General features: G+C 48.0%; 1 protein-coding gene across 1 annotated transcript in view; it reads left to right on the top strand.

Annotated features, from left to right (window-relative positions):
* The window catches only part of LOC144611063 (uncharacterized), a 148,217-nt gene that overhangs the window by 66,263 nt on the left and 69,901 nt on the right, over positions 1–12,053 (top strand). The window contains exon 7 of the mRNA XM_078430151.1: positions 6,768–6,957. Coding sequence (XP_078286277.1) covers positions 6,768–6,957 — 190 coding nt within the window. The remainder of the gene's footprint in view (positions 1–6,767; positions 6,958–12,053) is intronic.

Below are 12,053 nucleotides of genomic sequence, written 5' to 3'. Positions count from 1 at the left end.
ATAATCTGAGGGTCATCAAAGAGGTAGATAGTAGTTAAGGACTGCTCTCTGGTTGTGGTAGGATGATTCAGTTACCTGATAACAGTCAATACACAATAGACAATAGGTGCAGGAGTAGGCCATTCGGCCCTTGATTTACTTTACCCAAAACGTTATTTCCTTATCATGTATCGACACACTGTAAATAGCTCGATTGTAATCATGTATTGTCTTTCCGCTGACTGGATCACTGTAAATAGCTCGATTGTAATCACGTATTATCTTTCCGCTGACTTTCCGCTGGCACGCAACAAAAGCTTTTCACTGTACCTCAGTACACGTGACAATAAACTAAACACAAACTGACACTCTCGTTCTGCTCTCCCTCTTCTCCCTCATTCACCCCCACCCCCCCCAAACCAAACCAGATGACATTTCCAACGAATCGCTTGAAATCCTCTCTGATGGGACTGGCTCCAGCCCCAGGGGTTGCTTCAGGGGACTTGACTGATGCATTCTGTAGATAGGTTGCAGACATATTTGATGCAGGAGTTGGTAGCGAAGGGCAGACCTTGTATGAGCTGGCGTCCGCAGTTAATTTTTTATTACTCAGTAATATTCACCCCATTGGTTTCAGGTGATGATACGAGATGAATACAATATACAATACAATACAATATATCTTTATTGTCATTGTACCCAGGGGTACAACGAGATTGGGAATGCGCCTCCCATACGATGCAATAATTTAAGTAATTAACAGCAAACCAACGAAACGAAACAATTGTAACAGTTTTTAGACAGGGTAAAGTGCAAGTTGATCTATGCGTTGTGGCCATCTGGCTCAGCAGGACCGGTTCATAGCAGCTATGGCCCTGGGGATGAAGCTGTTCCTGAGTCTGGAGGTGCGGGCGTAGAAGGCCTTGTATCGTCTGCCCGATGGAAGGAGTTCGAACAGACTGTTGCAGGGGTGTGAAGAGTCTTTGTGGATGCTGGTGGCTTTTCTGAGGCATTGTGTGTTGTAGATGCCCTCCAAGTCTGGTAGCTGTGTTCCGATGGCCCTCTGAGCTCTATGGACTACCCGCTGTAGAGCTTTCCTTTCTGCCTCCGTGCAGCTGAGGTACCACACAGGGATGCCATGCGTTAGGATGCTCTCTATGGTGCAGCGGTAGAAGGTCGTCAGCAGCTGTTGGGGTAGACCAGACTTTTTCAGTGTTCTTAAGTAGAATAGTCTTTGTTGTGCCTTCTTGACCAGCGCAGCAGTGTTATTGGACCATGTTAGGTCCTCCGAAATGTGAGTGCCCAGAAACTTGAAGCTGGACACTCTCTCCACACTGTCCCCGTTGATAGAGATCGGGGCATATTCCCCGTTATGTGACCTATGGAAGTTGATGATCAGCTCCTTGGTCTTGGTGGTATTTAGGGACAGAAGCCGATAAATAAAGACAACCGGAACCATCAAAGCCACTCATAATAACACAAAGGCCTGGATTGAGTGGATGTGGGGAGGATGTTTCCACTAGTGGGAGAGTCTCGGACCAGAGGTCACAACCTCAGAATTAAAGGACATTCCTTTTGGAGGGAGATGAGGAAACATTTATTTAGTCAGAGGGTGGTGAATCTGTGGAATTCATTGCCACTGAAGGCTGTGGAGACTAGGTCAATGGATATTTTTAAGGCAGAGATAAACAGATTGTTGATTAGTACGGGTGTCGGAGGTTTTGGGGAGAAGGCAGGAGAATGGGGTTAGGAGGGAAAGATGGATCAACCATGATTGAATGGCAGAGTAGACTTGATGGGCAGAATGGCCTAATTCTGCTCCTATCACATGAACATATGACCTAATAGTGGAGACGTGGTGTCCTTTGCAACACAATCACAGGGGCAACCTCAATGGCATGTGAGGAGTTGGATTCTTCAAACATAACCATGTTTCTGGGCGGCACGGTGGCGCAGCGGTAGAGTTTCTGCCTTACAGCACCTGAGACCTAGGTTCGATCCCAACTACGGGTGCTGACTGTCTGGAGTTTGTACCTTCTCCCTGTGACCATGTGGGTTTCCTCCCACACTCCAAAGATGTACAGGTTTGTAGGTTAATTGGCTTCGTTAAATTAAAAAAAAATCTAAATTGTCCCTAGTGTGTAGGATAGTGCTAGTGCACGAGGATCGCTGGTTGGCATGGACTCGGTGGGCCGAAGGGCCTGTACCCGCGCTGTAACTCTCTAAACTAAACTAAGCTGGATGATCAGCCATGATCATATTGAATGGCGGTGCAGGATCGAAGGGCCGAATGGCCTACTCCTGCACCTATTTTCTATGTTTCTATGAAACATATAAAATTCTTAAGGGGTTGGACAGGCTAGATGCAGGAAGATTGTTCCCGATGTTGGGGAAGTCCAGAACCAGGGGTCACAGCTTAAGGATAAGGGGGAAGTCTTTTAGGACCGAGATGAGAATTTTTTTTTTTCACACAGAGAGTGGTGAGTCTGTGGAATTCTCTGCCACAGAAGGTAGTTGAGGCCAGTTCATTGGCTATATTTAAGAGGGAGTTAGATGTGGCCCTTGTGGCTAAAGGGATCAGGGGGTATGGGGAGAAGGCAGGTACGGGATACTGAGCTGGATGATCAGCCATGATCATATTGAATGGCGGTGCAGGCTCGAAGGGCCGAATGGCCTACCCCTGCACCTATTTTCTATGTTTCTATGTTTCTAAGCTAAAGTCGCATTTTAGCAGTCATCGTCTAGTATGGAATGGGTTAAACGGGGCATTGCACCAATTCTGATACCGCCTTGATTAATGTGCAAATTTCCTCGTTGAATATTCTCCGGGCTACCCTCATTAATCAGTCTCAATTTTCATTGTCATTCATCACCATTCTTAGCAAGGGCTTCATTTTATTAACACAGGACGTGATAATATGATTCTTAACCCCCATAATGTTTTATCATGAGTAATCAGCGGTTAATTAATGCTTCGCGGATGGGTGGTAGGATTATAGTTTGTAAAGGCAATTGCTGACGAAGCGAACAAGTGAGGAAAGGGAATGTGCAGTTCGGAAGATGCAAGGACTGGGACTGGGAGAAACAATAGGGTGGATCTACTTGCAATAAAATAAAGACATAACATACATTTAAAGGACAATCTTTCACATCCTCAGGTAGACCCAATATTGTCCTGTGGACAATATTGCAACATGGGCAAAATGGTGGATGATTACAAATGTCTATGTGCAGTTCATGACCTGTTTGAGAGATATTTCAAGAACAAATGTGTGCCATAAACACCGGGGAGAACATCATCTTAATGGCGACATGAATTTTCTGCCACAGACGGCTGTGGAGGCCAAGTCAATGGATATTTTTAAGGCGGAGGTTATAGACAATAGACAATAGACAATAGGTGCAGGAGGAGGCCATTCGGCCCTTCGAGCCAGCACCGCCATTCAATGTGATCATGGCTGATCATTCTCAATCAGTACCACCGTTCCTGCCTTCTCCCCATACCCCCTGACTCCGCTATCCATAAGAGCTCTATCGAGCTCTCTCTTGAATGCATTCAGAGAATTGGCCTCCACTCAGGTTGACAGAATGTTGATTAGTACGGGTGTCAGGGGTTACGGGGAGAGGGGGGTTGAGAGGGTAAGATAGATCAGCCATGATTGAGTGGCGGAGTAGATTCGACGGGCCGAATGGCCTAATTCTCTTCCTGGAACTTGGGAACTTATGATAGACACAAAAAGCTGGAGTAACTCAGCGGGACAGGCAGCATCTATGGAGAGAAGGAATGGGTGACGTTTCAGGTCGAGACCCTTCTTCGACCCTTCGCAGCCCAAAACGTCACCCATTCCCTTCTCTCCAGAGGTGCTCCCTGTCCCGCTGAGTTACTCCAGCTTTTTGTGTCAATCTTCAGTTTAAATCAGCATCTGCAGTTCCTTCCTACACGTTAGGAACTCATGGACTTCCTCTGTGCAGCTGAAAAGGCCATTCATTTAATTGCCCAACCGAAAAAGTGCGCTGTCTAGGAGGAACGTCAACCCACAATCTAGACACCCATCCTGTTGTTCAGCAGGCTTTAAGAATCAGGTTTGGAAGGTGAATCGAAATCAGAGCTGCATTGAAATAATGTTCAGTACAGTCGGATGTCTGGTATTGTAAAATCAGTAAAGTGATCAAAAGTGTCAAGGTCGAGCCACAATATTAAAAATGCACTTTTCTCGCATTGATTTTTGTTTCAGTTTGTAGACATTATCTTGTAAAGCATGATACTCCTGCATTTTTGCATCAATCTGATCACTAGGTGATTCAAGCGAGAATTCCAGAAAACAGGGTTCAATCTTCACCTTGGTTGCTGCAATTTCCTTGCACATCCACAGTAGGTTAATTGACAACGAGATCTGGGTGTCCAAGTGCAACCGTCACTGAAAGGAAGCATGCAGGTACAGCAGGCAGTGAAGAAAGTCAATGGAATGTTGGCCTTCATTACAAGAGGAGTTGAGTATAGGAGCAAAGAGGTCCTTCTGCAGTTGTACAGGGCCCTAGTGAGACCGCACCTGGAGTACTGTGTGCAGTTTTGGTCTACAAATTTGAGGAAGGATATTCTTGCTATATGAGGGCGTGCAAGCGTAGGTTTACTAGGTTAATTCCCCGGAATGGCGGGACTGTCATATGTTGAAAGACTGGAGCGACTAGGCTTGTATACGCTGGAATTTAGAAGGATGAGAGAGATCTTATCGAAACGTATAAGATTATTAAGGGGTTGGACACGTTAGAGGCAGGAAACGTGTTCCCAATCTTGGGGGAGTCCAGAACCAAGGCCACAGTTTAAGAATAAGGGTAGGCCATTTAGAACTGAGATGAGGAAAAACTTTTTCAGTCAGAGAGTTGTGAATCTGTGGAATTCTCTGCCTCAGAAGCAGTGGAGGCCAATTCTCTGAATGCATTCAAGAGAGCTAACTAGAGCTCTTAAGGATAGCGGAGTCAGGGGGTATGGGGAGAAGGCAGGAACGGGGTACTGATTGAGAATGATCAGCCATGATCACATTGAATGGCGGTGCTGGCATCGAAGGCCGAATGGCCTACTCCTGCACCTATTGTCTATTGTCTATTGTCTATTGCTCCGTTCAGGGCAAAAGAATCTGACAAAATTATTGTTTAACTAGACTAAGTGGGCCCAAACCTCTCCTGCAATGGTGCAGCACCCTCTCCTCCCTCCAACCCTCCTCCCCTCCCTCCCCTCTCCCCTCTCCCTCTCCTCCTCCCCCTCCCCCTCCACCTCTCCTCTACCCCCCTCCCCCCTCCTCCCCTCCCCTCCGCCCCCTCCTCCCCCCTCCCTCCTCCCCCTCTCTCCCCTCCCTCCCCCCTCCACCCCCCATCTCCTCCTCTTCCTCTCCCTCCCTCCTCCCCCTCTCCTCCCCCTCCCTCCTCCCTCCCTCCCCCTCCCTCCCCTTCCGCCTCCCCCCCTCCACCCCCTCTTCCTCCTCTTCCCCTCCCCTCCCCTCCCCTCCTCCCTCCTCCCCCCTCCCTCCTCCCCCTCTCTCTCCCTCTCTCCCCCTCCGTCCCCCCTCCACCCCACCTCCTCCTCTTCCTCTCCCTCCCTCCTCCCCCTCTCTCCCCCCTCTCCCTCCTCCCTCCCTCCCCCTCCCTCCCCTTCCTCCTCCCCCCTCTCCACCACCCTCCTCCTCCTCTTCCCCTCCCCTTCCCTCCCCTTTTCCTCCACCCCTTCCCCCCACTCCATCCCCACTAACCCCCCTTATCCTCCCTCCTCCCCTCCCTCCATCCCCCCTCCCTACCCCCCTCCCCCCTCCACTCCTCCCCCCTCCACCCCTTCCTCTCACCCCCCCCCCTCCCCTCCCTCCCCTCCACCCCCCTCCCTCCCTCCCAAGGCTTTTGAAAGTGCAGTCTGCTTACACGTGCCTTCCATGGCGAGAGGAATCCATATGGCTGTACTGAAAAGTACAAGACAAAACCGCCACACACTTAAGACGTGCAAACCAGGCATTCTCTTAAGATCTGAGCATGCCTTATATGCCTTACACGCAGGACACCAATTCTCAAAAGCACCATGTGGCCCAACGTTTACTTTAGTTTAGTTGAGTTTAGAGACACTGCTTGGCAACAGGCCCTTTAGCCCACTGGGTCCATGCCAACCAGCGATATTGGGGCCTTCATCAGTCAGAGTATTGAGTATGGACGTTGGGACGTTGGGAGGTCATGCTGCAGTTATATAAGACGTTGGCACACAAGGGACAATTTACCAAAGCCGAAAGCCTTTCTGACCACCCTATCTGTCTGTGACGCAACTTTGAAGGGACTAAATAGGCTCCTATGCAAAAGGTGACAGATAATTGTTTTGCGTGGAGCATGTTATCGGAGATGATTTGCATAACTTGACAACTGGGTACGAAGCTGTCAGGATGGACAGAAATTCCCCGTTAACAATAGTTTCAGAACCACAGGTGAAATAACTGCTCACCTGAATTTAGTTTAGTGTAGTCCAATTCAATTTAGTTTAGTTTAGTTTATTCTTACGTTTACCGAGGTACAGTGAAAATCTTTTGTTGCGTGCTAACCAGTCAGTGGAAAGACAATACATGATTACAGTCGAGCCATTCACAATGCACAGATACGTGACAAAGGGAATAACGTGAATAACATTTAGTGCAAGACGAAGCCTGTTCAAAGATAGTCCGAGGGTCTCCAAACAGGTGGATTGTAGCCCAGGACTCCTCTCTAGTTGTTGGTTGGATGGTTCAGTTGCCTGATAACAGCTGAATTTGTTGGATTAACAGGGAGATCGGCAAATCCGCTCCACAGGGACAGAAAGTGAAGTATCTCCACTGATGCTGTCTCAATCCCCAAAGAGGAAAGGGAAGAAGGAACAAGTCCTGGCCAAAGAAGAGTCCGTGTTCCACGCAAAACCCGGCCAAGCGAAGCCCGACAAAAATGGCGGTGGAAGCCCGACGCTTGACACCGAAAACGGTGAGTCGTGTTCTTTACGTTCCCCTATAAGATGCATGCAATGCTTGTATTGGGCCTCCTCTCACAGAGGCGGTAAGGAATTTAACTTGCACTACCGGTGGCTCAATATTCACTTCCCGACACATCCAGCAACTCCAAACTATTGCTGATCGGAAGCTAATGCAGTTGCTGTCATTGACGTTATTCGTGCATTTGGAGAAAATTAAAGATGGGACAGATAATGGATTCCACTCGACAGATGAATAAGTTTATTGGCCAAGTATGTGCAGATACAAGGAATGTGCCTTGGTGCTCCGCTCACAAATGACAAACACAATCATACAGTTAACAATTAAGAATAAAGCACAACCACATCACATCAATAAGGATACAACATTATGGTCTAAAGCATGTGGGTGAAAATACAACTACTGTCTGGCATAACTACCTCCGAAACTTTTTTTTTAATGATGCCTTCTCATTTTTCTGAGAGCATTTTGTCTCCAAGCAGTTGGGTTTTCATGGTTGTTGGTGATCAGGCACACGCAATAGATAAAGAAGTTAAAGAATTTAGAAGATTGAGGGGGGATCTTATAGAAACTTACAAAATTCTTAAGGGGTTGGACGGGCTAGATGCAGGAAGATCGTTCCCGATGTTGGGGAAGTCCAGAACAAGGGGTCACAGTTTAAGGATAAGGGGGAAGTCTTTTAGGACCGAGATGAGAAAGTTTTTTTTCACACAGAAAGTGGTGAGTCTGTGGAATCCTCTGCCACAGAAGGTAGTTGAGGCCAGTTCATTGGCTATATTTAAGAGGGAGTTAGATGTGGCCCTTGTGGCTAAAGGGATCAGGGGGTATGGAGAGAAGGCAGGTACGGGATACTGAGTTGGATGATCAGCCATGATCATATTGAATGGCGGTGCAGGCTCGAAGGGCCGAATGGCCTACTCCTGCACCTATTTTCTATGTTTCTATGTTTCTATGTTTCTAAGATATTAATGATGATAAAGATGATAAACGTTAAAAATGTTCAGCAAGCTCTTGAAGTGATTTTTTTTTTTCATTGTCTTGCTCTCCCTGGATTCTCTCTGCTCCCAACATTGGTAGAGGGGCCTTTGACTCATCTTGGTCCCTGCATCTAAAGTTCCCTTCTTAAAAACCAGAGTCAATAAACTCCATCAAGTGTGTACTTTGGGCATTTGATGAATTCGACTGGGCTCATATTCACTGGAATTTAGAAGGGTGAGAGGGGATCTTATAGAAACATATTAACATTTTAAGGGATTGGGCAGGCTAGATGCAGGAAAAATGTTCCCCGTGTTGGGGGAGTCCAGAACCAGGGGGTCACAGTTTAAGATCAAGGGGTAGGCCATTTAGGACTGAGATGAGGAAAAACTTTTTCACCCAGAGAGTTGTGAATCTTTGAGGAGGGGGAGAGTGGGGGGAGGGGCTTTGGGAGAATGGGGGTGGGGGTCGGGGGTTGGGGAGAGTTGGGGTGGGGGGGAGGAGGGGGTGGGGAGGGGGAGGAGGGGTGGGAGGAGGGGGCAGTGGGGAACAGTGGGGGTGGGGGGGAAGGGAACAGTGGGGGGCAGGAGAGAGTGGGGTGGGGAGGAGTGGAGAGTGGGGGTGGGGGGAGGGGAGGCAGGTGGGGGTCAAGAGAGGAGGAGGGGGAATAGGGGTGGGGAGGTGGGAATGGGGGTGGGGGCAGGGGAGGGACAAGTGGGGGTGGGGTAGGGGGGATGTAGTGGGTAAGTGTGGGGAGGAGGGGTGGATAAGGGGGATTGAGTGGGGGGGTTGAGGGTGCTATACCAATACAGGAGAGGCTTTGAGTACAGGGCTCACACAGTGACGACACCCTCTCCCCTTCCCTGTTCCCCCTCTACGAAGGAATGGGCCCAACGGGTCCACTTGGTCTAGTTCTACTTATTATGACCTCCTTCAAACCCTGTAGTTCAAGGATTTTGACAGTAGATGGCAGTGCGAACCTGCTGTATTTTACTGGTCTCAACATTCATCGCTTCTCGTCTGAAGAAGGGTCCAGACCAGAAATGTCACCCATCTGTGTTCTCCAGGGATGCTGCCTGACTCGCTGAGTTACTCCAGCACTTTGTGTGTCTTTGTATTATTAATTGCTTCTCTGCGGGCTGTTGGGAACGTGAGAGGGATAACGATTGACTGGAGTTTAAAATGTCCTGATTTAACCTAAACACTCAGTTTTTTTTTCCTTGGCTGAATATTTAATTTTCAGAGAATTTTCCTTTAAGACTGTTGAAAGACTGGAGCAACTAGGCTTGTGTACACTGGAATTTAAAAGGATGAGAGGGGATCTTATCGAAACATATAAGATTATTAAGGGGTTGGACATCGAGTATGTGTATGTGACAAATAAATTTGACTTGACTTGACTTGACTTGACATGTTCGAGGCAGGAAACATGTTCCCAATGTTGGGGGAGTCCAGAACCAGGGGCCACAGTTTAAGAATAAGGGGTAGGCCATTTAGAGGAAAAACTTTTTCAGTCAGAGAGTTGTGAATCTGTGGAATTCTCTGCCTCAGAAGGCAGTGGAGGCCAATTCTCTGAATGCATTCAAGAGAGAGCTAGATAGAGCTCTTATGGATAGCAGAGTCAGGGGGTACGGGGAGAAGGCAGGAACGGGGTACTGATTGAGAATGATCAGCCACGATCACATTGAATGGCGGTGCTGGCTCGAAGGTCCGAATGGCCTCCTCCTGCACCTATTGTCTATTGTCTATTAATTCGACGTACAAAACCTGCTGAGAATAAGCTGATCCCTTGGATCACACCCTTCTGATCTCACTGCCTAGTTATTCTAATTTATATTATTACGTTAGATTTCTCCAACTTCATGTAACCTTTACATTCCCTCTCTCTCCGTCCCTCCCCCACCCTAGATCTCTTGCTAATTCCACCATTTGTATTCCTTCGTTATCACCTCGTCCCCAGCCAACGTTGGCCCATCAGAGATGTCCTCATTCTGTAGGGAATGGGGGTTGCCCCCCTTCCATTATAGATGAGGCTCTCACTAGGGTCTCCTCAATATCCCGCAGCTCCCCCTCCCCCCATTCGTAACATGGACAGAGTCCCCCTTGTCCTCACCTTCCAACCCCATCAGCCGTCGCGTACGGCACGGAATCCTTCGACATTTTCGCCACCTCCAACGGGATCCCGCCCCTGGCCACGTCTTCCCACCTCCACCCCTTTCTGCTTTCCGCAGAGACCGTTCCCTCCGCAACTCCCCGGTCATCTTGTCCTTCCCACCCAAACCGCCCCCCTCCCCAGGCACAAATCTCCTTTGTGTAGGAAGGAACTGCAGATGCTGGTTTACACAGAAGATGGACACAAAATGCAGGAGTAACGCAGTAGGTCAGGCAGCACCCCTGGAGGTAAAGAATAGGAAGTGTGGGAGGAAACCGAAGATGTCGGAGGAAACCCACGCAGGTCACGGGGAGAAGGTACAAACTCCGAACAGACGGCACCCGTAGTCGGGATCGAACCCGGGTCTCTGGCGCCGTAAGGCAGCAACTCTACCGCGACGCCACCGTGCTCAGGTCTGACTACTCGACTGGACCGTTTGTAAGAAAACAAATTCACTGTGCGTTTCCACTTCACATAAAGGCACCATTGAACCATTTTGCCAATGGTTTTTGCGATCCACCTGCCCAGTTTTCATCATCCATGTTCACACTATTTTGCAGAAATACAGCATTCATATCTTTCCAAAAGATAATTCGGCAAAGGAATTTAAAATTTCTGGATATTTTGTTGTGGTTCCCTGATCCTCGAAATTAAGACAGGCGACACGGAGAATTCTTCGAGAAGTTAAAAGCCTTTATTTGCAAACAACGGCTGGAACAATCAGGAAGCCAACCGCCTGACTGCCCACTTAGTACATTGGGCAGCTTCATTTAATAGGGTTATTCCAAACCTTATCTTCTTTAAATTACCTCATACCCACACTCCTTTCTTCAGTCATTCATTTCTTAGCAGTCACCCGTCAGTCCCGCCACCATTAAATCCCATTCAGTAATATATCATAGAAACATAGAAAATAGGTGGAGGAGTAGGCCATTCGGCCCTACGAGCCTGCACCGCCATACAAGGGCCACATTTAACTCCCTCTTAAATATAGCCAATGAACTGGCCTCAATTACCTTCTGTGGCAGAGAATTCCACAGATTCACCACTCTCTGTGTGAAAAAAAACGTTCTCATCTCGGTGCTAAAAGACTTCCCCCTTATCCTTAAACTGTGACCCCTTGTTCTGGACTTCCCCAACATCGGGAACAATCTTCCTGCATCTAGCCTGTCCAACCCCTTAAGAATTTTGTAAGTTTCTATAAGATCCCTATAGAATCTCGGGACATCCTTAACATCTAGGATGTATCTGTGTTGTCCGGCTGCGCTTTTGCTGTGTGAGGACAGATTTCATAAATCTGCATTGCTTTAATTAGGCATAACATTGCCTGTCATCGTCAAGGTCACGAGAAATATTTGACTGAGAGGTGCTATTATAATTAGCCCGTGCTGGCTTGAACATTTGTCACCAAGGTGCATGCGATAATAGCCATGGTAACTGTAGTCATTTAGTTAGTGAGCTGAGTGAAGGAAAAGAACGTACCGGATAGTGAAAGGCTCGGATAGGGTGGATGCGGAGAGAACGTTTCCACTAGTGTTACGAGAATGATCTCAGGAAAGAGTCGGTTAACCTTTGATGAGCGTTTGTCGGCACTGGGCCTGTACTCGCTGGAGTTTTGGAGAACGAGGGGGGACCTCGTTAAAACTTACAGAATAGTGAAAGGCTTGGATAGAGTGGATGTGGAGAGGGTGTTTCCACTAGTGGGAGAGTCTCGGACTAGAGGTCATAGCCTCAGAATTAAAGGATGTTCTTTTAGGAAGGAGATGATGTGGAATCCCTTTAGTTAGAGGGTGGTGAATCTGTGGAATTCTTTGCCACAGTAGGCTGTGGAGGCCAAGTCAGTAGATATATTTTATGCAGAGATAAATAGATTCTTGATTAGTGTGGGTGTCAGGGGTTATGGGGAGAAGGCAGGAGAATGGGGTTAGGAGGGAAAGATAGATCAGCCATGATTACATGGC

The sequence above is a fragment of the Rhinoraja longicauda genome, chromosome 2 (genome assembly GCF_053455715.1).
Source record: "Rhinoraja longicauda isolate Sanriku21f chromosome 2, sRhiLon1.1, whole genome shotgun sequence".
Lineage (NCBI taxonomy): Eukaryota > Metazoa > Chordata > Chondrichthyes > Rajiformes > Arhynchobatidae > Rhinoraja > Rhinoraja longicauda.
This window is presented reverse-complemented; position numbering and strand designations above follow the sequence as displayed.